General features: G+C 42.1%; 1 protein-coding gene across 2 annotated transcripts in view; it reads left to right on the forward strand.

Annotated features, from left to right (window-relative positions):
- Positions 1–1,806: 1,806 nt before the first annotated feature.
- The window catches only part of usta (uronyl 2-sulfotransferase a), a 51,365-nt gene continuing 26,977 nt past the window's right edge, over positions 1,807–26,194 (forward strand). The window contains exons 1-2 of one of the 2 annotated variants that reach the window (XM_085770359.1): positions 1,918–2,397; positions 22,709–22,825. In XM_085770359.1, coding sequence (XP_085626485.1) covers positions 2,166–2,397; positions 22,709–22,825 — 349 coding nt within the window. In that variant the 5' untranslated portion in view covers positions 1,918–2,165. Of the gene's footprint in view, positions 2,398–22,708; positions 22,826–26,194 lie in introns of both variants that reach the window. The other variant, XM_085770360.1, reaches the window with a different exon arrangement.

Raw genomic sequence — 26,194 nt, forward strand, 5'->3', positions numbered from 1 at the left:
GAGTTCCCTAAGACTCTGTGTGAAAATCATATTATATCAAATCTAGCATGCATTGATGTAACATTGCCAATTGCGCACTTCATCATTACAGAGCAAGTACGGTTGGCAGATATAAAGTCACAGGAGGCTAAAGACGAGTTCATGATTATGCAGATGCCTCTAAGTGCACTAATAAAGTGTAAATCTCTTGCTTCTCGTTGCCCTCGGGGAGGTAAAAACTAACTTAAGTAGTTTCTCTAAAAGTTTCAGGAGTGAGTGAGGTTTAATTCCAGCTATCTGAAATTGTAGCTCCCAGGGTTATTACCACTGCACTCCCTATTGATTCTTATTATAATAGACTCAACTCAATGGAGGTGCTTTTAATCTAAAGATTGAGCTCTGTTCCATTGTGCATAGTCAAAATGAAATTTATTTCTGTTGGTCTCCTACTATGTCTCTATAATATGACTTTGCCAGTTTATATAAAACCTTGAGGAGCCACAGGTGGACAGACACTGTTTACTCCATCTGTGAAATTTTTACAAACGGCACATCAAGAGGAGTTGGAGTTGAAATCTAGCCCCAGGACATAAGAAACTAGTTTGAAGACCTTACACATCCTGAGGCACGGAGTTACTGATTTAACGGCTAAAACCTGAACATATTAGACTTTAAACATCTGTCCTGTCTGGTCTGTCTGTGAGGAGATTGTGGATGTGTTTCTTCCTGGTGCTACAGTTTGTTTTGGAAGTCCAAAGACACGGAGCTGTCTCTAACTGGTAATCTGTTATAGTATCCCTATCGACCAGTGAATTTACATTGATGGATGAAGTACATTAAAAACAAATTATACCATCCATGGTCAGATGTTATGATTAAACTAAACCTGATCCACTGCAGTGACTGTGCTGACATCCATACTGTAGAAGTAAGTAATAAACTCCTGTGCTGCGTGGCAGATTGGACTGGCGGGGCCATAAACCTATAATGCATTCATCCTAATTGTGCCTAGCTTGCAATATGCAGTGTACTGTACTGTGCTGTGTTATTTGCAATCCATTTACCTGTAAAAAAGCCAAAGCAATGGCCCTCAACAGAATGATTCTGCTTCTCTTTATTGCCTTTGGTCTGTGAAGCCAAATTGTTTTTCACAACCACTGTTGCTCCCTTGACTACCATGACTGTCGTCAGTGAGAGTGGCTCAGCCTCTTAGTGAGGTAGTCACTGAGCTGAACGGCAGCCTTCGCCTCCTAACTGCAGGTGTAGTCTAATTGTGGATTCCAGCCCTGTGGTGGAAAGATATATGGCTCAGTGTATGGTCCTCACAGCTGGCCTGAGGGGGAAGAGAAAGTTTACAGCACACACATACTTGCACTTCTACCTTTGTGGGGACATGCTAACATAATGCATTTCCTGGCCCCTAACCCTAACGTCAACCATGAATGTTTAACACTAAGCCTTAAAACCTGAAACCAACCTAAAACTAAACCTGACCTTAAAACCAGCCCATAACCCTTAAACAGCCATTTAAAGACATCAACACCCTTATCTCCAACAACTTGTTGCACCACTTCACTCACACAGTGATGTTTTTTTCACGTGATGTCTCAAAATCATTAATATTAATTGATTATAATAAGCAAGAAGCAACAAAATGTGTAGAAGTGTCGGTGAAGGGTAAGGCTTCAAACTTACTGAGATAAAAAAAATAGTAAACTCACTGTGTTTTAAAACCGTTCCCACAGGGTTAGTCTGTTTCTAGGCTGTTTATACATCCAACTCCTTTCCATGAATGGCCACAGACGGAGTGCCCCTCTGTCCCTGACCACTAGGTGGCGCTGTTTTACGCGCTCGCAGCCCACACCAAATCCTCCTTGTATGAGGTGGAAGTTTTTCCTCTTTCCACGTTCAGTAATCTGACACCCAAAAGACTCGGAGCAGAAGGATGGACCCTTAACTCCGCTGGAAGGACGGAAGGAAGGAACAGTCATCCAACGAGCGCAAACGAGAGGGACCGAGCAGAAGCGAAACGTCTGTGCGCAACAAACAAGCCCGTGGCTGCGGCAGCGGAGGAGAGCTGGATCTCCAAAATCCAACTGGCCGTCCGCCTCAAACGATCTCAAAGCGACAAGTTTCACTTTCCACAGGCGGATGGGTGACTTTTCACGGCGCTTTGTGAGGAGGAGATGATGAAGAATTTCAGCAGCAGTCCCCTTCACAGCAACAGCCAGACTCCCAATCACATCAGAGAGCGAAACAACAGAAAGTACAGCTTACTCTCTACTATACCGTTGCGATTTTCCCTGCGAGGTTATGGTTTCTGCATGGCTACGCTGTTCCTCTTCTGTTTCGGCTCCCTTTTTTACCAGCTGAACGGAGGACCCCCTAAAATCCTGCTGGACATCCGACAGTATCTGGGTAAGAACTTTTTTCCTTTTTCCTCTTGGCTGGCTGAGAGCGCGTCACCAAGGGGCATTCTTTTTCAGTGAGAGTTGCACGATTGCTCCTCTGTGATGGGACGTGTCAAAGAAAGTTTATTCATAATGAATCAGGTCGTTAATGCAGCTTCCACCTCTCATTCACCGCCGTCTCTACCGCAGGCCACAACGTCCCATATCGACGCCGTTCACCTTAGATGAGTTATCTTCCAGTCCTCACATCATTCCTTATCCTTATCCAACCTTTACACTGACATGTATCTGCATAAGAGTGTGAAATATCTCATTTAAAATATTACACTCTCCTTATATCCTCCAAGTATTTTCTTTTCTTTTTTTTCTTTTTACTTTTCAGAGTAAACCCTGAGGAATGCGCAGCGCTTCGCTCCATCTGAATATCAGCTCTGACTTGTTGGAGCATGATTGAGATCTATTGTGGTTACAGCAACTGTTCAGACTGATACTGTACTGCTGCATGGTGACTGACTGACACCTCCGCTTGTGCAGCCAGCTGGTGCGCTCAGCTCAGCCACACGGCCGCTCATTACGCACGGCTGGCACCGCTGGAACAAGGCGCAATAGTGTTTTAAAAGGCCGAATTTATGCGGGTGTTTTGACTCAGACAAGAACGTTTCTGTAAAAGAGTCAGTGAAACGCACGGGCATGAGGTTTCCAATTTAGACTGTGGTGCCCTGAAGGGAACACTTCCAATAGATGTAACCTGTTACTGCTAGTTTGCATTGTACTTTATTGAGGTGTTAATAGTAGGAAGGATATGTGTGTGCCTCCAGGGGTATTCTTCAGGATGACATGTATATTAAGTGGAAGTGTGTGTTTATGCTTGTATCCTAAAACCACAGCTGATAATCTACACAGATACAAATGCAGAGGTGATTTCCTATCAACATGTCATTGGTTCAGTTTGAGTGTGTGTTGAAAGGAGGTTGTGTCCCTACCTATGTCTCACAGAGGGCTTGGAGGCCTTCATGACGTGATAAACATCTGGAACAGAATGAGAGTCACTCACCAAGTCAGCCACTAATCCCGTGGGTCAGATTGGTTTCCTGTAGACACACACACACACACACATTTCAAACACATGCACACGTGCTACAGCTGCACCATCCTGTCAAGAATTCATTTTGATTTGATTTGGTTCAGTGTTGCAACATAAACTGTTTGCTGATGCGAACTTTCTGCAGCCTGTGAGAGAATATTAAAACAATTAAAAAGAGGTTTTTCTTCTCCATAGCTCCATTTGGGGATCATGGGGAGCATTAATATTTTGCTGGGAAATAAAACCTGATTGCCTGAGCAGACTCTATATACACTGCACACATTCACTCTGATGAAACTGTGTGGCCTAATGTGATTTAGAAATTGCAGCAGTCGAAGTCTGTTCATTTTATTTTAGAGTAATTGCATAAAGCTAATGCACGCACAGTCTGATAGCCTGTAATGTCTCTTACTTCTCTCTCAGCAGCCCTTCACTTCTGAGAAGTGCTCTCTAACCTAAACATACAATCAGCTAAGTCTTGGCCGCCTTATCATACAAGTTGAAACATATCTGTGTGACGCATTAGCACGCACGCAAACACTTTAATTTTAAAAGCCCCAAACACAGCTAGTGTACCATCAGAACACACCAGCAGTCAGCCATGTGTGGACCACGAGGGCAAGGAATCCCTCTATTAGAAGATGAATGAGTGTCTGGGCCCACCTGTGTGATGTGATCTTCACTGCAGCTCTGCACAGAGACCCTGAGGGCCAAGGCCTTGTCAAACACTGACTCCTCTATATACTTCATCTGTGTGTGTGTGTGTGGGGGGGGGGTTCTTATGTAACAGTGACCCAGTAACAGTGTAGCACCTCCACTGGGACCTGGATGAGTAGTAATCTTCTCCATTCATTGGGATGCTGAGGCAATGGAGAAAAGGCTTTGTTTCCGACTGCAACAAGTGACACCGTTAAAGATGTAAAATGAATTTACAAGGAGCAATTAAACTTTATGCTTGGGGTAGTCTCCCCATTCCTGTGCTTTAGTGAAGTAGCAGGATTGGGGTAGGAAACTAAAGCATTGTAGAGGATTCTGAAAAGGTCCGTTGTTGGTTGGAGGAGAGGGTCTTCTGATGTGGCCTGCTCATTTTCCTCAGTCTGAATGAACTGGGGTCATGAGCACTTGAAGAAGAGAGCAGAGCAACCTGGTAGAGAGGAGGGAAGGTGGAGAGCTTTGCTGTGCAGAATGTTCTTTGGTGGCAAAACAGCCTGTGCCGGTGCTTTGAAAGAGAGTTCGGAGCTAAGTTATTTTCGCATAGAACTTTACGCTCACTTGTTTCTTCTTTGTCACCCTCACCCATGCATGTCAATTACAGACACTCTCTCTCTGTCTCCTCCTCAGTCACTCTCAGTCTTCACTCTTTGTGTGTCATAGATTGATGTGTGAAGCAGCTTGCCACGTGAGTCGGAAATTGCACAAAAAAACGCTGCAGGAGGTGTTTTTTTTTAACATCAACAAGATGAATAAACAAGAAAATTCAACATTTATAATCATCCTCCTTATGCACTGTTATGTGTGCAAGCAGACTCCTATGAGCAAGAAGTGATTAGTTGATTTATTTACCTGAGGCTGACTTTTGTTACTTTTGGCTGCACTGTGCTGAGATGAAGGCGCGGATTCCTGGTGGGGTAAGTGAATGTGGGCATATATGTGGAGGAGAGTAGTAGGTTGATTTTGTGCAAGTGTGTCTTAAGTGTGTGTGCCTCTCTCAGTCACACACACACACACACACACACACACACACACACACACACACACACCGCAGCGGGAACAGGGCCTGTTTTGTTTGGGCCAGCAGCGAGTTTGGTGTCTGAGGGTGTCACTCAACGTATAGCTGCAGCAGCTAAAACGGCGTGTAGACCTTTAGACCTGGATTTACAGCCGGCCCCACCGCTGTGTGTTCTCCATCACTGACTCTCTCTCTCTCACACTTTCCCTGCCGCTCTTTCCCTCTCACACACATACATACTGATATCAGACATGTGTCTGTGTGCACCTCCATGTGTGAATGTGCACAATCACACCTGACTGTCGAGGCACCGATTCCCCACCAGACGTTTGACTTGGCTCGGCTGGAAGGTCTCTGACTGATACATGATTAAATTGATTGTTCTTCAGAAAAGTGAACAACTTGTTTCACTGCTGTAGGCCACCCCAACTGTTAACTAGTCAGGGACACACCACTGTGGGGCTAAAACTGAGCTGAATAACAAATTAGAAGTTATTAGTAGTCAGTCTCCTTCATGCCATGCTTCCATTCCTGGTTAAAATGTAATAGAAATATGAGATTTGATATATTGCTGAATCCTGCCATGAACTCTCTATATTCACATGCACCACACACTACAGTATCTCTGCGGTGACTTTTCAAATGCTAGTTGACTCTCAGTGTTGTCATGATCTTAGGGATTTCAAACGTAGTGGTGTAAAACCATGTGTTTCTCCTCGGAGCTGAGAGAGCAAAACAGGGAGAAGGATCTAGAATATTTCTCTGTTTTCTCAAATCTTCCCACTGAGCTGGATCCTTCGGGATTAGTCAGCATAAGTGGTGTGCCGAGGTCTCAGACATGTGGATGGATGTAACAGATTTTTAAGGACACGTAAGCACACAGGTCTTCCTCTGTTTATGCGAGAGTGTTGTTACAGTTCCCAATCCCCCTACCATAAATCATAAATGCTGCACGGTGAGGCTGTCAGTCTCTTACTAAGTATTGCTCTGTCTCTCAAAAGAACTTTGTAACCTTAAAACACTCACACACATAAATTTAACTTACCAGAAACTGGCAGGTAGAGTGTGTGAGTTGCAGGGCGGTGCTGGGGATTACACAGGTATGTGTGGACACAGAGGAAGGTTCAGGATCTCTCTCCTCCCTTCAGTTTCTGTCTTATTTACAGCAATGCTGGGCAGGAAGTGGGTGAAGGCAAACTTTTAAAGTGAATTAAAGTAAAGTTTTGTTTGGCTTGAATGAGTTATGTTACTAATAAACTTTAACCTGTATATAATGAAAACAGGAGTGAGAATAGGAGCCGAACAGAAACAGTGTAGAAACAGAAAGTGGAAGACCAGAGCACCTGGGCCAGTTGCACCACTGTTTCTCCACTGTTGTTGTCTTTTTCAAAATGTTTAATTGGCATGAACAGTGTTGCTGACATTTCACCTTTGTTGGTAGATTTTCTTAGACCTTTAGCAATTTGAGATAGCAAACAAATAAACAAACTCCCAAAATTTTGCAACTTTTGGGAGTTGCATGTGTGATGTTGGATGTTCTCTCATCTGACTCAGCACTGACTACACAGATGAGTTTCTGACTTCATCTCTGATTATAACTCTGAGTAAATGTAACTGAACTCATAGGGCAGGGTTTGTCTTTAGTTTTTTGTATTTGGAGATATGTCAGATGACATCACAGTTATAAAATCAGGATTTTAGAAGTACAGAACAGCAGCTCGGAAATGTCTTTGAAGTGACTGCTGGTTCAGTAACATGTAGGAACATAGTCTTAGCGTTCCGGTCCCTTTTTTCATACTGACAACAACAGAAAAATACCAGTGTAATTGGGATATTCAACTGTATTAAAGTATTCTATGTGAGTAGAGAGAGTTATAAAGTTTTACATTTGGCAGGATGCCAAACTCTAACCTTATGATCCAACCTTATTTCAAGGTTGGACTGAGAGATCATGAAGTGAAACTGGTAGTTACTCACTTCCCCTGCTCCACTGACCTCGTGTCTGACCTGCACCCTCATTTACTTAAATAACAATAATACACATTAAAGCATGGCCAGTGACAGAAGCATTTTAAACATGCACAATCAGACCTGCGTACTGTGGTGAGGAAACTGACAAACAAACTACACATATGCAGAAGAGCTTTGTTGAGCGAGCCAGACATGTAAGTGTGATTTCTGGAGTAAACTCACCGCTCCACTCACACCAGTACGCCCGCTTCCTTTCAAGGATATTAAAAAACACCGTTGTTATTTCATCCAGTCATATTTTGTTCTTCAACCTGACAGATTTAGTGGCACTGAGTCTTTGTCCAGAGAGACAGAGGCCATGCTTTTAAGTGTCAAATAAAGTATAGTCAGACCAGTGCTGGTCAAGCTACCACTCAGCATTATAAATCGACTAACAGGGTTGCCAGGTGTGTACCAGTCAGACTCTGGGGTGAAGTTGGTCATGTGGAAAACTACTTAAACTTCCCATTTATTCCCTATTCCCTCCTTCACTTTTTTTGTTGTTTACTTGTGCAAAGTTTGAGCAGAGGTTGCAAACCAGAGCACAAACATTTCTATTTAATACTAAAGGCTGCTCCATGATAAACTCATGTTTTGTAGGCAAAGGTAGAATAATATTTTGCGTCAATCCAACACCTCCAGCTGTCAGGACTCATTAAAAGGTGAAGGCAGGACAACTTGGCCTACTTTCGCCGTACTCCCTCCACCTACAATATGTTAGTCCTCATTGAAGTGGTGGGGAAAGCATTACCTCCGACAAACCCCAAAACAACTCCTTACTGGCGTCACATCCGCCCTAAATGCCAAAACAATCAGACGGCTTGTAATTCCCTCTGGGTAAAAGGAGCAGTCGTCCCTGCTGAGCGCAGGCGAGCTTCACTCTGTTTATTTACCTGCTTTCTAACGTACATGCCAGTTTGTTAATTGGGTTTAGGGGTCAATAAATAAGGGAAAACAGTTTTTACGTTAATGGGAACCAAAAAAAAGCTTTTTTCATTTAAATTGAAAAGTGAGAAAAAGCAGAAACTAGATAAGTATTTCATTATTGTTATTAACACTTGATTCTACATAGAATGAATGGATTAGCGTCTTCTTTTTCTCATTAGTTGTGATAAATGACAATATTTTTGCATTCCTTATATTCTCGGTTATTACAAAATTAAATCATGTGAAAAATGGCTCCATGTTGACCCCGCGATTACATAATAGAAGCAATTAGCATTACCAATTAGCATCTCCATGCCTGAGAGGCTGCCATTGCCCTCTCCAGAGAGACGGGCAAACACTAAAACAACACAGGGCAATTATCCTCCATTAGCGCTGTTGTTTTCACCACACAAAAAGAGAGCTGATGCAAAAAAAATAAAAAATAAAAAAATACCAATGTGCTGGAGCTGTGTTAAATTCAACTGCTGTTCAAAGTTTGCTGAGCAATGATAGTCATAACACAAGAGAAATCCCAGATCAATTTGTGGGGAATGGTTTGTGACTTGCGTGCTGTGCTACTGTAGCTATGTGTGCTGCCTCAGCTTCTGGCAAACGAAATATACCGATCAAATTAGAGACTTGGTCTGCAGAGTTTGGTATGTTAGATTTGTTTAGTTAAATACACAATAATTTGCCTTTGAATAAAGTTTTACTTCTACTTAATGCATGTTATTTTTTGAGTTGTATGATGCCACTTTGGTCAAAATGTTTTATTTTTAGTGGTGATTATAGGTGAGTTTTGAACTCATGAGCCAGGCATCACGAGCTAAGTGTAACATAAACCCTCATCTCAAATTGTTATGTTTTTCATCATTACATCACACATTAGTTATGGCGTGTTAAGATGCAAGAAAGATTTGACAGACCCATGCTAGCTTGTTGACAGACTTTTGCTATAGGCTAAGCTAATTATCTGCTGTCTGTGTCGTCCTTATCAGTCTTCTTAACTAACTCTCCAGGGAGTAAGTGTATTTGCCAAAATTAAAAACGATTCCTGAAATAAAACTTTTATAGCTTGACTTAATGATGTCAAAGTGAGCTACGCTTTACACGGCCCGGAGCCTGAGTCTCTTTCAGCCCTTTGTAGTCCATGTACTGTAGTCAAGAATACATAACACACAAGGCTCAGAAGGGGGTTGTTTTTAGGAACTGTGTGCTGTTGCCAAGACACTGATGATGGCTGGTTGTGGTGACTTTTATGTCAGCGCCTGTGGTGGTGCGTGAATGGTGGGTGGGTGGCTCGGGGCCCACAGCCACTGGGTGGTACCTTGGCTAATGCTTGTAAGAAGGCAACTGCATATATCCCATAATTTAAAAGATCAGTGCCAGGATAAATAGAGGTCCTGTGAGAAAATTAGGTATCTACGCACAACATGTAAACTGGATGCTCTGCTTTAATCAGCTCCGCTCTGTTCATCCAGAGGAACAAGACCTCTAATCTGAATCAAGGTCCTTTCGTCCTGGAATTAGAAACAGAATAATTGCAGTCTGATGTTGATTTCTAAATCAGCCTTGCCCTTCTTCCTGCCCTCTTTCCTCATGTCTGTGTGCCCTTGTGTTGTTATCCGATTTCGGAAGTGTCTTTGTTTATTTTGGCAAGTATCGAACCACTCCACATTCCTCTGTTTATTACCACAGAACACCCAACATGTAGAGCGCTTGTTTCAATTCGACAGGCCACATATATACACTTGTCATCAAACAGCAGGTTTGTGTGATCACTGAAGTCAAGCAATTATTTTCCAATTTGATTCAACAACTGGGTTTTGACTTTTACCTCATAGCTCAGGACAAACACGCCGCCCAAAGCCAAGTAATTGGTTGTTATGGGACTTGTTAAGAGGAAACATGTTGCCCGGTGGTCAGCGACATACCTTGTTCAAGGAACTCTGCCTATCTTTATTCTGAGCAAGTTTACCACAACTCCTTCTGCTAGGTTCATTTCATGGCAATGAAAAAATATATAGTGCTTTAAAATAGCAGCCTTAAATATACAGCAAGGCAGATAGACCAGCTATGCCCAACCCATGTTGTTAAAACCACTACGTGTTGGTTTGGGGAGATGTATTCCTCTCCACTTTAAAGTTTTATATAGCCTATGCCCTTTTTGGGTTTAGCTGAGCTGAATGAGAAATCCAGTTTTTCATCTGTTTTCTAGAAACTTGCGAAAGTCTTTTTTTTTTTTTTTCAAGTGTGAGTATACGAGAGTGAGTCCAAAACGTCTGAGGTCATACAGTCTAGAGGTGTGTCGGTGATATGTAACCAAATCAAACTGACTGCACTTGTTGTAACTTGTAAAGATGTAGTCACTAAAATAACCATGCAGGCCTTTAGCTTGCTCTACTGTCATTACTCATTAAATTTTAGTTCCAGAAATCACTTCTTCAGATTGCACAGGTAATCCCAACAGGTGGTAACTGTTATCTTGTGAGACACCACGACTGAGACCTGAGGGCAACGCCAGGTGTGGGGGGTTGTCAGAAGTTGCCTTTTTTGTAAATTGAAACCGAAACACGACAGACATAAAAGTTACTTACAGATTATCACCTTCTATATAGCCTTCAGCCTTTACAGTGTTATTATGGCAGTCTTTCATTTGTTCTGCACGGGCCTGTTTGTCCTAAAGCTTTGAACATAAACTTGATAAACCACATGAATTTGAGTTATTTTCTGCTTCCACTCATTTTATTCTGCAGGTGCATGCAAGTTGGCACATTTAGATGGCTTTTAAATGATCCCAGTTGGTCTCTGATGAAACAGAATTGGACTCAGATTAAGGAAAGGCCATTACACAGTAATAAAACAATGTTTCCATGAAGTCAGGGATACTGGAAGGCAAGAAAACACTAACACTCAATGTCCATGCTTTCAGCTGCTGCTTACATAAAAGGATCCAAATTGTTTCATTGATAATATGCAACTGTTGCAAGAAATAACTTTAAACATTCCAGTTTCATTTCATTGCACTGCAGTTTTTTTTCCTTTGTTTAGTCTGAAAGGTGTTTCCAGCTTTACACTCCAGCTTTAGGTATTTTATGGGACTCACACTCTTCACACAAGCTAGAAAGAATGCATTTATTTTTGTTTAGCAGAAGGCAGTTTTTACAGAGCTGCTCGACATGTCTGAAGCCCAATCTAAATAAAGAGGAAAGCTAGAGAGATTTCTAGTGGCCCCTCCCAGCTCTCTTCCAAACGAAGCGTTATGCAATTCCTCCCTGTCACTTAGAAAGTCATAACTTTGTATCAGCTTGACGTATACCTGACTGGGCCACTTCTGAACAACATCCAACGGTTTTGATGGCCTTAAGGGGAGATACAGTTGACTTAAAGCTATGTTCATTTTATGGCTTGCTGACACCAGTGACAGCTCCATATTTTAATGCTGTCATCGCTGGATGTGAATCTGAAAACTGAAGTATCTGCTGCCAATATTCTATAAAGCGACCCATAATTTCAGTTTTAAAGAGCCTTTCTAGTCAAATTAGTCATGTAAATTGTTGCTGTAAATTGTTTTAACAAAGACTCAGGAAACTTAATTTAATCCCTGACGCATCTCATCCATATCACAAACTCAATGCTACTTTCAGTGGTGCCTCCTGTGCCTATTTGTAGCGGGTGAAATACTACAGTAACGATCCTTAGAGAATAAATATATTTCATAGCTCCAGAGCTTGTTGGCTGGGCTGGGACAGATTAATGTATTGACGGCAAATAGGAGGGGGTGGCCACTCTGAGGACAGTCTGAAAAGCATTTTTGAAATGTTCAGATGGAATGTGGTCATCCCCCGTGGAAAGCAAACCTCACCTCGGTCAAATCTCACACCCCTGCCTCAAAATGTGCTCTCGCTCTCTGAAACCCACCTTTGTCTCTCACCACTTCTCTCCCTCTGTCTCTCTGTTTCTCAGTCTCCCTCTTTTTTGCACTTCCAAACTCTCCTCCTCTCAACACCTGCCTCATATACAGAGACAGGAGTGCAAACTGTGACTGACAGCTCATCATACCCGGCAAAAGAAGTGAGAGCTGGTGCTAAAATCCACATCCTGCCATCAGCTGTCACACTTATGAACTCTTAAATATCGAAATCTTTCTTTCTTCATGTTTACCCTCCAAACAAGTGATGCCCCAGCTGCTGAAGCCGCAGCCTAGCCATACTGTAGTGGTGAGCTGCACCCATAACCCTGTACAAATGTTCTGGTCTGCAGGAGAAACCACATTTTCCAGATGTTTTGAAGAGACATCTTGAGTGAATGCAACACAGTCCAAAGTTAACAAAGACTTTATCCAAAGACACACAAACACCCAGCTTCCAAGAAGTTGTTCTTTTTCCTGTTTCGGTCAGGACTGAGGTTGAGCTCTTTTGCGCAGCAGGAGATTGGTTCTGCAGAGGAGTCAGTGGGTGTGGTGAGTGGTGTTAATTACATGGTGTTTGTGTATTTTTGAAAGTGAGAGTGATGAGCTGAAATTTAAATATTTCACCGTAGTTACTTTACAGCCAGCCTGAGCGGTTCAAGAATGTAAACCCGCCACAATGAACTGGTATCTCAAGAGGTCAAAGGTCATGTTAGGACCTTGAGTAAACCCGGTTTGAGATTAAATTGGTAACTCTATAGTTTAGTGCTACCTTTCACACACACAGTGTTTCTACGCCCCTTGAAAATCCATCAGTTGTCTGGCCTGGTTCATTGGCCCAGATCCTGGTTGTGTAGTGTTTCCACTGGCCTGGCCCAGAACAACCTTTCTGCTGCACCAGTCTGGCTCGGACGGGACAGAATTCATGCCAGTTCGACCTGCCTGTCCTGTAAATCCATCCATCACTGTGCAGAAAGCTGTTCTAATTCTTTACCACAAATGCAGACCTCAAGGATAACCATGCTCTCCTCCACTGTTTACCCGGCCAATTTTCTATCTTTCTCTCTCTTTTTTCCATTTCCATCTGGTCCTTTGCCACTTTCTCCCTCTCTCCGTCCTCATGCCATGAACCTCTCCTCTCACCGCGCTTTATTCTTTTTCTCTCCTCCTCCTCCTCCTCCTCCTCCTGCTGTTTCCTCTCCTGGAAGTTCGTGCACCAAACTTCCACGTAAATTCTTTCCTGGACAGCGAACTCTGAGCGAACAGATGCAGCCTGTGTGTTGTCCTCTGCACTGCAGTAGATGTGTATGACACACACCCACGCACGCACTCACATACACAGACACAAAATGTGCCACTGGGTGCGTTGGCTGTGTGGAACTGCCAGCTGGAACGTTTGTGTCTCTAATCACTACATGCAGTTCCATTACATACTCAACCGCAGGATTTCAAAACCACTGTCTCTCTGAGCTCTCCTGTATCTTCTCCACCCATTCGCGTGCCCATTCATGTGTGCGCCTTGCTGTTTATGCGGGGTTTTTATCTGCGACTGTGTGTGTTTACGTGAGTTTGCAGACTTTAAAAACAAGTGTCACCATGTCTGTGATTTCACAAGTTTGCATAGTTTTATGTGTGTGTGTGTGAGTGCTGCTATGCTTTGTAGAACTGCTGCCAGGATGAAAAGTATGATTGCCGGCCATGATGGGCTGTTTGACTGTCTGTGAGGGAAAAAAGTGACTTTTATGTCAGTCATGAAATTTGCTTGAGGGAACACGTAATTGAAAGTAATCTACTGAGAAAAAGATAATAAACAGAGGAGGGAGATATAAAAGGATTCAAAATACAGTAAAGGAAACGATAAATGTTGTGATATTGAGAGCACAGCCTTTGGGGATTATCACAAACATTACTATCAACTTCCATCAGCCAGCTGTTTATCTTCAATTTTCATAACTTCATAACGTCTCTGCTGTTTGTAAAATCTCCAGAAACAAAAGACAAAGTCTCCTAGGAGCAGCTAGCCACAAAAAAACTAGAAGCCGTCATCATCCATCATCCTTATGCAAGTGTCTATAGGCCACTCCGCCCTGACAGATTCTCTCTCCCCTTCTCATATATTTTCATAACTGGTTGTTGTGCGCTGTGGCTCTAGCATGTCGCTTAATGTCGTCTTCAGCTGTTCTCTTCTAATGGGGTGCTCCTGAAGGCCTGAAGTCGAACCACTGACCACCAGCTAGTGCAGCCCAGCCCATATTGCTAAATTAAAGAGAAGATCCATCTTCAAGGTCATGCTCAGCTGGAGCCTGTGCTCACAGGCAGCAGCCCAGCCAGTTCAGTGACTAGTAAACATACAAAACAATTGGGAACAAGCACATTTTGTTTATTTGTGGCGTTATAATCCGCTATGTTGGAATTATACGGCTGGTGTTTCCTGTTAGTGTAGTTAAACAAAGGAATCCAGCACTGAAAACAGGCCAGTAAACTGCAATGACCACAATTCTTTACAAGTATATAGCAACATGTGGACAGCCATTGCTAATTTAAACAGGTTATATCTGAGTCACAAAATACATGAAGCTATGTAAAGCCCTTAAAATTTATAAAGAGAAAGAAAAGTGATGTCAAATAACATACCATTATGAAAAGACACTACATAAATACTCAAATTGAAGCAAATATAATACTTTAAAACTGTGTCTATGTAAACATTATGCAGTCTTATGAGCAAAATGTACCATCAAGCATGATCACTTTACAATTATATTATTATGCATAAAATATTATTTGTAGGCTACTATAAAAAGCATTTCACTGCTTTTTGTATTCATTTCTATCTATCTCAACACTTGATTGATGATAATGTTTAAATGTTTTTACACATAAAATCCTTATCAGAAAATAATTTGTCACTAGGTAAAAGAATAGGAATCATGAGTACAGTATTGCCACCTGAAAGGTAAACCCGGAACACCAGGAAATACCCGAGTTAAGTAGGAGTCATTTTTTTCCTAGCATCCTCATTCACTGATGCACAGATGCACATCACTCAGCCACTTGTTGTGTCAGTAACATTAAGATAGACTGTGGTGTGGAAGTCACAGTCTGCCTATTTATAAGAGTAAAAGCTCTCTGTGGGTCGGTCTAAATAAAGGGGTTGAAGGAGCAGCAGAAACTGGGCTCATGTGGTTTTTCATCCCACAAAACAATTGCCAGCTTTGCCAACTACATTTTCTGCCACAGAGATGTAGAGCCACACCGCTGGAACTGGGCTTTCGGGGAGTTTGTGCGTCACATCTTATCTTTGGAATATTAAATGACTCTTTTTTTAACAGGTGGAAATGTAGAGCGTCCTATCCTGCACTCTCGTCTCATTAGCCAGATGTCCTTTACTTTGTGGCTTCGTTTATCTCTCCTCTACCTCTTTATCTTTGTCTCTTCTGCTTCTTTAATCCCTCTGACAATGTCATCTCCCAGACTCCTGGAGTCTCAGGGAGTGGGAAAGATTCCTACTTGTATATTTATAGGCTGAGCTAAAAGCATTTGCCCACACAAAATCCCAAGCATGACACATTGATTACAGGCTGGTGCAGACTGTCTGAGTCTGTGAACTGTGACCAGCAGCATATGGACAGAAATGACCGTGAGTGGCCACATACAGTTGCTGCTGTGCGGTTTAAGTCTGACGTCTCTAGAACGTGACATATGACAAGTGACACATTGAGGTTCAGATGTAACCTGGATCCAGACCTCACTAAACCATCAAGTTTAAATCTGGGTGTGGATGCAATATAATTTTGATTCTGGCATTGCGTTCTCTCTCTGCTCTAGTTTTTACAGTCCACCTCACGTCAATATTTAGTACAGTGTTCATTTTTCACACGTTGCCTTTTTAAAAAGGTGCAGAAAATAGATTAATGCATGCCAGTTGCAGACCATGAATGAATGCCCGCCATTCAAAGCCAGACTGCCCGACCGCGATTGAGGGTTAATCATCATAGCTGCCCTCAAATGACAATGAGCTGACCATCAGATGGTGTTTATGAATGGTAGCTAGTTATTTCTTGCCGCAGCTCTCTGTGAGCTAGTGTTTGGCCCCGGACTTGAAGCTGTGCCCATGTTTCCAAGGGGCCAGTCAAGGGTGAGAGAGTTTCCCTCACCTTAGCACCACGCAGCCCGTATTAGCATGAGTCAACAGCGTTGGCGTGTGGATGCCGTGTTTGTTTGCCTCTTGCCTTGCGTGCATGTGCACAACAGCTATATGTGTGTGTGATGGAGAGAGCGCGGGATAGACAAGAGTGTGTATGTCGCGCTCGGCGGGGTGCCCGTTGGGAGGGAGAGTGCAGCACAGGGTCTCTGTGTGCTGCCTCTAACCAAGATGTGATACACTGCGTAACCCTGCCCCAGCTCAGCGAGAGAGGCAGATTTAGCACCTTCCCTCTGCCCTTGATGACAGAAACAGAGAAGGAAGACTCTTGGCACTCTGCTGGTACTGTAAGGAAACCCACTTTATGAAGAAAATTAGCTTCCTAATGACCCATAATAGGTGTATATTTCTTTACTGCTTCTCCTTCAGAGCTTGTGGTTTGGGGTTTGTTGCCAGAGACAAGACAAAAAAAAAATCACCAAACATACAGTAGTCCTTACAGTGGCTTACTGTACAACATGGAGTGATTTGCTCATTTGAACGTTTATTAGCTGAATGAATAGCCTCTTTATCATAACCAGTTAGATTAAATATGTTTTGGCAGCTTGAGAGCCTGTTGTTTACGTTGTCAATGTTATTGTCTTTCTGCTCCAATTATGAAGTGGTTATTCAGAGAGGCAACAGGGTGAGAACAACTAGCAAGTTCCCAGCAGCGTCTGTGTGGAGATAAGAAACAATTCAACAAACAATTTCTTTCTTTCTTTCCTTCTGTCTTTTGCTCTGGAATCTTAAAATAAACTTCACTTCCTCTCTTACTCAAGAAAGATAATCCTGGATCGTCCTTGTCTACACTTGTTATCTTACACAATCAGATTGCACCACAGTCTGTATGAATCACTTGACAGAACATCAGTTTGTGTAGGTAGCTAACACCATGTGTCATCTTGATCACTACAGTATCTTCAGTATGTTGCCTTGTTATATACTTCGGGTCAACATAAGTTGGTCCAGCGAGTGGAAGCTCTTGTTTGGGGTTTTCACAGATCTAACTGTGACACAGCTGCTTTTGATTGCCATGCACCACGGGTATGAATCCACTTACAAGTCCTAATTTTGCTAGACTATGTAGTAAGCTATTGTAGTCAGCAGTGCACACAGAATGTGGTTTGCTTTCATACTCAGTCTTTAAATCTGATTCATGATGATTGTGGATTGATTTTAAAATGCTCCGATTGCTACTGCAGTACGCAGCCTGTTTAGAAGGCTTCATCTATAAATACTTCTTTGCTGTTCTTGGAAATGTGAGCTGCCATCTGTTGTTTATTGCCTGGTTGTTGCTCTTTGCTCTCTTTCTGGCCACTGTGGTCCAGTCAGATGCCAAAAGCCTGTCACTGCATTATCACCAAACTGTTCAAGGCATTGTCACCTCAGCTAAATGAAGCATATTTATCTCCTTATTAAGATCAGTGCAGTCAGCAAAGATCTTTTTTGATCATCTGCTGTAGGTGTGATATGTGATACCTCGAGTGTTATTGAGGAAGTTTGTTTTAAGTTCACCTCTTCATTGCAGAGGCAGATCACTACCACCAACATGTGTGCAACACATGGGAAATGTACTTTATTTGGCACCTGATGAGGGTAGGAAAAAATAACGTGTGTGTGTGTGTGTGTGTGTGTGTGTGTGTGTGTGTGTGTGTGTGTGCGCGCCTATTTGTGTATTTGTGTGTATTGGGTTTCAAGAGGCACTATGATGATGTCATGGGGTGCAAGGTGGTCTGCTGCAGAGGCACATCCGGTGGCTTTTGGTAGCAGGCTGTAAAATGTTCTTGCGCGCACACACAGACACACACACACAGACACACACACACACACACACACACACACACACGTTCAGTCTTTTCCTCACACATGTGCACATGCCACCAAACACACACAAATCCAAATCTTTGTCACTTCCTTTTTCTTGTATTTTTTCCCCCACTCATCTAATCAAATGTGCAACTACTGCATACCTTAGTCTGTTTTTGTTTTTGTTTTGCTTCTCTCTCTCTCTCTCTCTCTCACACACACACACACACACACACATGTACGCACACATATTCTAAATGAGTACAAAACAAGGGAGTGGCAGCGTCCCTGTCCAGCAGCGGTTTAACCTGGAACTGACCAGAGCTGCAGTGCAAGATGGAGCCTGACAGCAGTTTCCGTCAAATGAGTATTTATGTAACAGATGATGCAGGCACGGAGGCCAGAGCTCTGCCACCGTCCACCGTGTAATTAGTGAGAGGTTTGGGGTTTCATGGATTCTACTTCTACATGTGGAAGCGAATGCATGCACAATGACACGCATTGCATACATGCAATAGTGTGAGAATTTTGTGCATGCACTGGCAGATTTTTTTAAATGTACCAAATTTCATTAAGAGGCAACAAACACACAGTTATGAACAAGTATCAGTATACACACACACTGGCAAATAAACTGCACTGCTGTGTATGGAAAAGAGCTGAAGGTGGAGAGGCAGAGTCAAGGTTTGGAAGAGTTTAATTCTTCCAAATTAGTAATTAGGTAAGAAAAATACGACCCAAATATGATTATAATGATGATGTATTAGTCAAATTTAGCGAAGCAATTACCTCATAAAAATATATTAGATATTGAACTTTTGTGGAAAAGTCACTGGCACTTGGGCACAATGCATCTTTGACTAGTGCTGGCGTCCTGTTCTGATTTCCTGTCAGCAGTGGGCACAAGTATTTTGTTACTGACTGTATTGACCATTTCTGTCAGTTTCTGGTTAATGTGTCTATTTATGAGATTTCCATTGCTGCAGTTATGCTTGGGATTTATTATAGAGGCAACTTTTCTGCTCGATTTTATGTTTCTTTCTCCAGTTTAAGCGCTGTTGCGTATCTATTTTTCACAGAAGCTGAATTATACTTTATTGAACCAACTAGTATTTACAGTTTCCAATGAACAGGGCTTGGGAACTGCTACTGCAATTTTGTTTTTGTTAGACTCTGGCTGAAGTAATGCACTATTTCTGATCTCTTATTCTTAGTTAGTAAATCAGTGGTGAGGACAAAATGTGTCTTTTGCAAAAAAAATATGAGATACTAAACATTTTCCAAATCAATTTGTTAAAGTTATTTAATATTTTATCATTTCAAACCGTGCTGAAATATTTTATCACCATTTAATGAGGTGAATAATACAATTTAATGAAGTGAAACCAGTGATACTTGCTGACCGTTATGTGTGTCAGTCCTTATCTGGAGAGGGACATCACTGTGCTGAAATCACACCTCTCTGTGTCAAACAGAAGAGTGTAACAGTCCTCTAAAGGTCTATTGTTGAGGCTCATGAGAAAAGTAGCACGCTCCAGTGGACCACAGTTACACATTGTGCCCGGCTCTTACATTTTCCTCTCTGTGGAAATATTTTATGGCCTTAGTTTTGACAAGGCTTTCCTGAAAAGTTATCATAACTAAGAAAAAAAAATTGGACTTTGATTCCATTATTTCACTGTACCCAGTTCCTTTGTGCACCGCTGTCCTTCATCATCTAACTTTCACAAACCTTTACTTTTCTTTATGTCTCTTGCCATCGCTTCCTCTCCTTTTCCATCAGTCCTTCTTTGTTCTGTCCCTCACTCCAGTGTGAGACTTAGCACCACACAGGCTCTCTTTATGCAGTCTGTTTGTTCTGCCATACCTGCCCTGCTCACTGGAGAGCAAGGTCTGATGAGTGCTGCTGCTGTTGCTGCTGCTGCAAGGCTGGCAGAGATGAAATGTTGGATTTGAGACCTGAGGCATCATAATCGATAGCTCTTCTATATCTGAGAGTTTCACACACATACACACACACGCTCAACTCATACACACATGGACTCACACATTGTTACAGTTAGAGCCCTGCCATTGCTCATTACAATATACAGAGGAATGCATGTATCTCTTGCCATCACCCATAAGATAAGGGTCCCTCTCACAGCTGGATGAGTCCCTGAGCCAACACTTCCAGGTGCAATAAAATTCCCTCACATTCCTAAATCAGTATACTCTCGGGTTAGCTCCTAACTTTCATGTGCACATTATCACAAGCCTAGTTTAATTATTCTTAATTAAGTTAAGTATGCTATTTATTCAATATTAGCTTAGAGAGGGCACTGTCTTTGCATCTGTTTGTGCATGAATCTCTGCTTCCTGGAGGAATTATTGTGTTTCTCTGTGTTGAAGGGATTTCAGTCCATTGAGGGAGCTCTTGCTGCCAGATGAATGCAATTTATCTTCTTCTGCTGACCTCCACAGAGGGCTCACAAACTTGATTTGATAACAATTTGTTCCTGTTTCCCTCTTACTGTCTCTCACTCTTCCCCTCTCTGCCCTGACTTCATTTCTTTTCATTTCCTCACTTTGCTGTACGCTACAGCAGCTGCTTTTCCTGAATCTGGTCATGTCACATGACAAACTCTGAGGAATTCTGGTTCTCTGTAGGAATTCCCGAGCCCTTTCTGATCCCTCCCTCATATGGTACATTTTGTCTTCCCTCCCCTCCGTTCTGCTTCTTTCCTTTCTAATGTCCAGAATTGTCCACACACCCCCGCAGACTCCCACAGGGCGCAGGTCAGCAGGTGATTTACATAGCACACCACAGACGTTCTGCATTTGTGCACAGCCATTTGTCTGCAGGCATGAATGTTGTTTTTTCCTCTAATTTAGAGTTTAAGTGACCCCGAGAAGACAAAAGAGACAACTGACCAAGGAAGATCTGACATTGCACGACATGCACGTATTTGCCTAGAGTTATACTACTTTCGTGCATGCTAAATATGAAGCCACAGCTGTTAGCTTAGCATGAAATCCACCAACCAGCACCTCTAAAGTGTTGGATTTTGTTTTTATTTACATTTAGACAGAGCCACGCTAGCCGTTTATCTCTGTTTACAGGCTATAAGCTAAGCTAAGCCAAGATAAACTAAGATCAGCTATTTCTCTACTGGCTCCAGCTTACATTTCTTGCACAGACATGAGAGTGTTATTGATCTTTTTGTCCAACTCTCAACATGAAAGCGCATCTCCAAGGTTGTCAAGTCATTTCTTTGAGGTCAGATTCAGGTGTGTAGCCTCACAGATGTAATTGTTTTTATGAGTTTTTGTTTCATCTGTGGGGTTCAGGCTTGCTTCTCTGTGCAGCAGTGATAGAGTGCACGGCCTCGAGATTCCAGCCTCTCTCGGTGGCTACATGCACATTCAAGCATGAAACCTAAAGCAAGCAGATAGCTGACGCTCAGTGTGAAATCACACACAGTGGGAGAAGTTCTGTGGGCTGAAGGCTCATGAACCATTTTTGCATTCCCGTAGAAGAGTAAAACATAAAGCAAAGTGTCCTGGCTGGTGTCCTACCCAATGTTCATAGATGCTGTTGTTTTAGGAGGAAAAAAAGAAAAGAAAACTTTGTGGCCACAGTCATGACAGGCCAGCAAAAATTCAAAGTACATGTTTAACATTTGGTTCATCAAGAGTCTAACCATATCTAGTTCGGTGATGATTGTGCAGTCAGGCATGGGTACACACCCAGCTGTGACTCAGCAGAATCACCACTGAAGCCTAAGACAAGGGTGTTGGATGGTTCCAATTTCCACATCTGGCTGTTGTATGTCGACATTGTCATTACGAAAGGAGTTGTAATCAACCGCTATAATTCTGTTCTTTTCTGTGTGAAAATTATAATAGCAATAAATGAATGAAACAAAAGGCTGCACAATACTAAATCAGTATCTGGTCAAAAAAGAAAAAAAAGGATGAATTCTTTTAAAAACTGACTCAGTTTGGGTGAGGTGGTTGAGGCTCAGGGCCAAGTGTTGTAAACAGATCCAAACCTAGTATATGGTCAGTGTGCAAAATTGGAACTGCTGTAAACAGATGACACTGATTTTGTAATGTCATCTGACAAAGAAGCCAAACACACACAAGTTCACACACATGCTTTTATTATTATTATTATGCTCTCTCTAAAATCATGAATTTTCACTCCCTTTCCAGTTGTGTATGGCACAGATTTTGTGATTTAGAGATTAGTGGTGTTTTTGTGTATTTATCTACGTGATACATTTCCACATCTGTGGAGTTTTGTGAGCTGGAGTAAAGCAGCAGAGGCTTAGTTGTTGCCCACTGTTTTTTAATGAGGACTGCTTAAGTTTAACTGCAGTTGTTGTTGTTGTTGTTCTACTCCTACATGGGTTTACCATTAAGTATATGTTGAAATATTCAGAAATAACGTGAATTCTGGCACATATTTGAACATGACAGATGATGCACAGTCGCTCATGTTGGTTCACCATAATAGCATGCTTTGAATGAATGTTATTCCATAGCTATTGTTATCATCTTTAGCAATTTTGTGCGTGTAAACTCCCACCCCCTACCCCAATGGATTTTGTTGTCTTTTATTCAATTTATCTAGTCCAAAAGAAAGTTTTAAAAGGTCCCCTCCATTTGACTTCTTTTGTAGGGGTTTGTGGCAAAAATCTCTGGTCAATCAAAACGGCCCCCTCCAGGCCCTTTATCCATAAGGACAGGCTAGCAAGACAGCTGGTGTCGTGTCCATATACCCACAAGCAGAGAAGAGGTACGTACTAATGGCACAAGCACTCCGGTGATTTTTAAAAAGGAAGTGGAGATATAGCTGACAGAGCAGCATGCAGTTCACCAGAAATCCCTCCAGCATCACATCCTGTTATTATTAACAGTATTTTCTGCTCCTGATGCAGCATGAACACGGTCATCCACAGGACATGATTTTAAAAGACAAGTAGTGCTCATCGCATCATTTCCTCGCTAGTTGATGAGTGATTACTTCTCCCACTTTGACTTTGTGGCGTCAGACATCTAATAGTTTTTCGACTGTTTGCCCAATTTTCTACTTCATGCCTCATTTCTTCATTTCAAAGCCAGTGTTTGGACGGAGACTCTGTGACAGCTTCTTCATAGGTCAGGCAAAGTCAACACACATACCTGTTTTTGTGTAGAAATAAGTGCAAAGAAAATAAGTAGTAGCCTAAGTGTCAATGTGGCACTAAAAGCAACACTCGTACTTTTATTCACATCTAAATTAAATGTGATTACACAGCAAAAACAACCCATGGCATGCACCTGGAGAGCAGCCCAAGCTCTGTGCACTGTGGAATTGGAGTCTGAAAGTGTTTGAAATTTTCCCTTAAAACTTTAAATTCAGTAATCCTGCAGCTACAAGGCTTTGGGGCTCGGAGAAGGTGCTCCCCATGTGTTTGCTTTGCATGCTAACACTGCCTCATTTGATGTTATCCACTTTGCTTGACCTCATTGGGCCTCATTGACTCCTCCTCAAGTCTGCAGACATCAAATGACTCAGCTGGGGTCCTGTGAATTGATTTGCTCTGTCAAGTGTGGAATCTACTAATGGCAGCTGGAAAGTGTTGAAAGTTTGTTCTTTTCAACATCAATTTAGCAATGCACTAGTGGATAAATACATAACCGATCAACCGTTATCTTACAAAACATGCAAGGTTTGATTCAAATTTTTTCCCCTTACTTCAAAATATGTCAGTTATAAATGCTTATCATGAACGCTATGGGTTGTCATGTGGTATCTGTATCAACTACAGCAGTACTTTACTCCTTTGACTTTTACATGCATGATTCCTTCATGAATTAGATGAGTCACTCCTGTTTCCTCTGTTCTTTTAAGAAGTAATGGAAACATTTTTTTTCTTGTACTGTAAGTGTGTCTTTATTTTTTTTTTTACTTTCTGGGCATGTAGTTGTGCAGCCACTAGAGTCAACAGTGTCATCATTTTCATGCTACGTCCCTGGCCTTCAGTGCACACGGTGGCAAATGCTGGTGTCCGCAAATGACATGCTGACAGTCACCCTGAAGTCTCCCAATCCCTGTGCATCTCACAGTACCCCGGCTGCATTTCAGTAACCAAAATTTAAGGGGAGCAATAAGTCCACAAATTAGTCTCCCTACCAGGTTTTTGGGCTCTGGGCACCTGCAATAACACAGCTGAGGCATAGCTGTTATATTTATATCACAAAGCTGTCTGACCATTGTTGATTCTCAAGTGACTAAGGGGTAATGTGGAGCAGGGCGTAGTGGGTGGAGACCCTGACCCTTAGCTTAACTCCCCTCTGTAATTAGGTAGCTGGGTCGAGCTATGGGTCTTAATGGAGGGCCACTCCCACACTCCAAATCAAAGGGTTGGGTGACCACACACATACACACACACACAAATAGACATAGACAAACACACAGAAAAGCATGTATGTAACTCATGCACACTGACTTTGTTTGCACATGCTCTCTATTATGGCTCAGATGTTTAGTAAAGACTGCAACCAAGACGTGTAACTAAGTTTAACTGGGTGTGTTTTATGCAGCTGGGTCAGGCTGGAGTTATGTAACTTTCAACTGTCACAAGATACCCATCAGTCCATCTATCCAAACTCTTTAACTCATTTTCCTTCCCCACCGAGCTCCTGTTTAACTCAAAAACTACACTCCATATTCCTATAAAACTGTCAGCAGGGAAACGCAGCGAGCAGCGCACACCTTTTACACTCTCATTTTCGTCTGTGGTGTAAACAGAGACTACACCAGGATGTGGTTAAGGATGAGAAAGTTCAGTCTTCACAGGCTGAGGAACCTGTAATCTGCTTTCACATACTTTTAGAGCATTCCACGGCAGCAGCTCTGACTGTAACCCTCCATCTTTGCTTTGAGTCGTGTCCCACAGCAAAGCAAAATGCCCCTCAACATCAACCCTGCTCCTATCCTCTTGGCCTTTCCCTCAACTGCCCATTCCTGTGTGGTTTTCCGCTCCCACCTCGGCCTATTCTGGGACGTGTTCTTCTCTAAGCTCTACTTAGCTAGATCGCCTAACGCCAATTTCACAAAGCAAATGAAATGGTCTATGCACTAAATACATGTTTATGAAATTCCCGAACTTACTGTAGCATTCCTGAAGCAGGCCAACAGCAGGGGGAGAATTCCAGAAGGAGGAATTATTCTGGGCTGGCTCGGTCAAAGCCAGTTATTCCCTTGCAAATGTGGATATCTGTGCATTTGTGAGGAAAAAAATGCAAAGTTGATATGATTAATGTTATTTATAGCATACATTATATTTATTATTCTTCTCAAAAATGCACATGTTTTTATTGTTCTTCTCAAAAACACACATCTTTTACCTTTAATTTAACTCTGGAATGGTTCCAGACCTCTGAACCACTTTCTTCATCACATACTTTTCCAAAATAGCTCTGTTGTTGTGTCCACAGATGCTTGTTTCAAAAACTGGGGGTTGGGAAACATCCTTATCAGAGCACTATCACCAAAACAGCAATAAATCAGTGTGGGTCATACTGGTGAAGCTGTTCATAGGCTATAGTAAGTCAGTTTTCTGAATGAACAAAATTTTTATGCTGAGGATAAGAGAAACGCTCAACTCAGCTAATGAGGTGACTAATGGTTGTAGGTGGTAATTTGCTTTCACAAGTTCCTGGACAGGAGCAAGGTCCATCTGTAAAGTTTAATTTAATGCTGCCACTTATGTAAATACAAGGTTCATCAGCTTCCAGATATGACTTTCAGAGTTTGTTGTCCTAGAACTTGTGGGAACAAAATAGAGAGCTTGGCTCTGGGTTCCCTCACCAGATATCCACTAATTAGTTCCTGTTGGATTTTGGAATTATGCTGAAAATATCATCTATGGTAATAATCGACTTCACACAGCTTCACATTTTGTGCTAATGTCTCAGCTAGAAGATGTACAGCATTAGCTTTCAACTTGTATTACTTGCATGTGTTACTCAAAAAAAGCATAAGCAGTGTTTATTCGTGGAGACCTCTTGTGCAGATCATAGGCTTTTATGATTTTTCTTAATTTGGTGAAGACAAATCTGTTGCAGGAGTGGGTCTGACATCTGTTTCCAAACAGTGTTGTTTATTTTGTTCTTTTTT

Source organism: Trachurus japonicus, chromosome 24 (genome assembly GCF_045865225.1).
Source record: "Trachurus japonicus isolate A0001 chromosome 24, Traja_1.0".
NCBI classification, from domain to species: domain Eukaryota; kingdom Metazoa; phylum Chordata; class Actinopteri; order Carangiformes; family Carangidae; genus Trachurus; species Trachurus japonicus.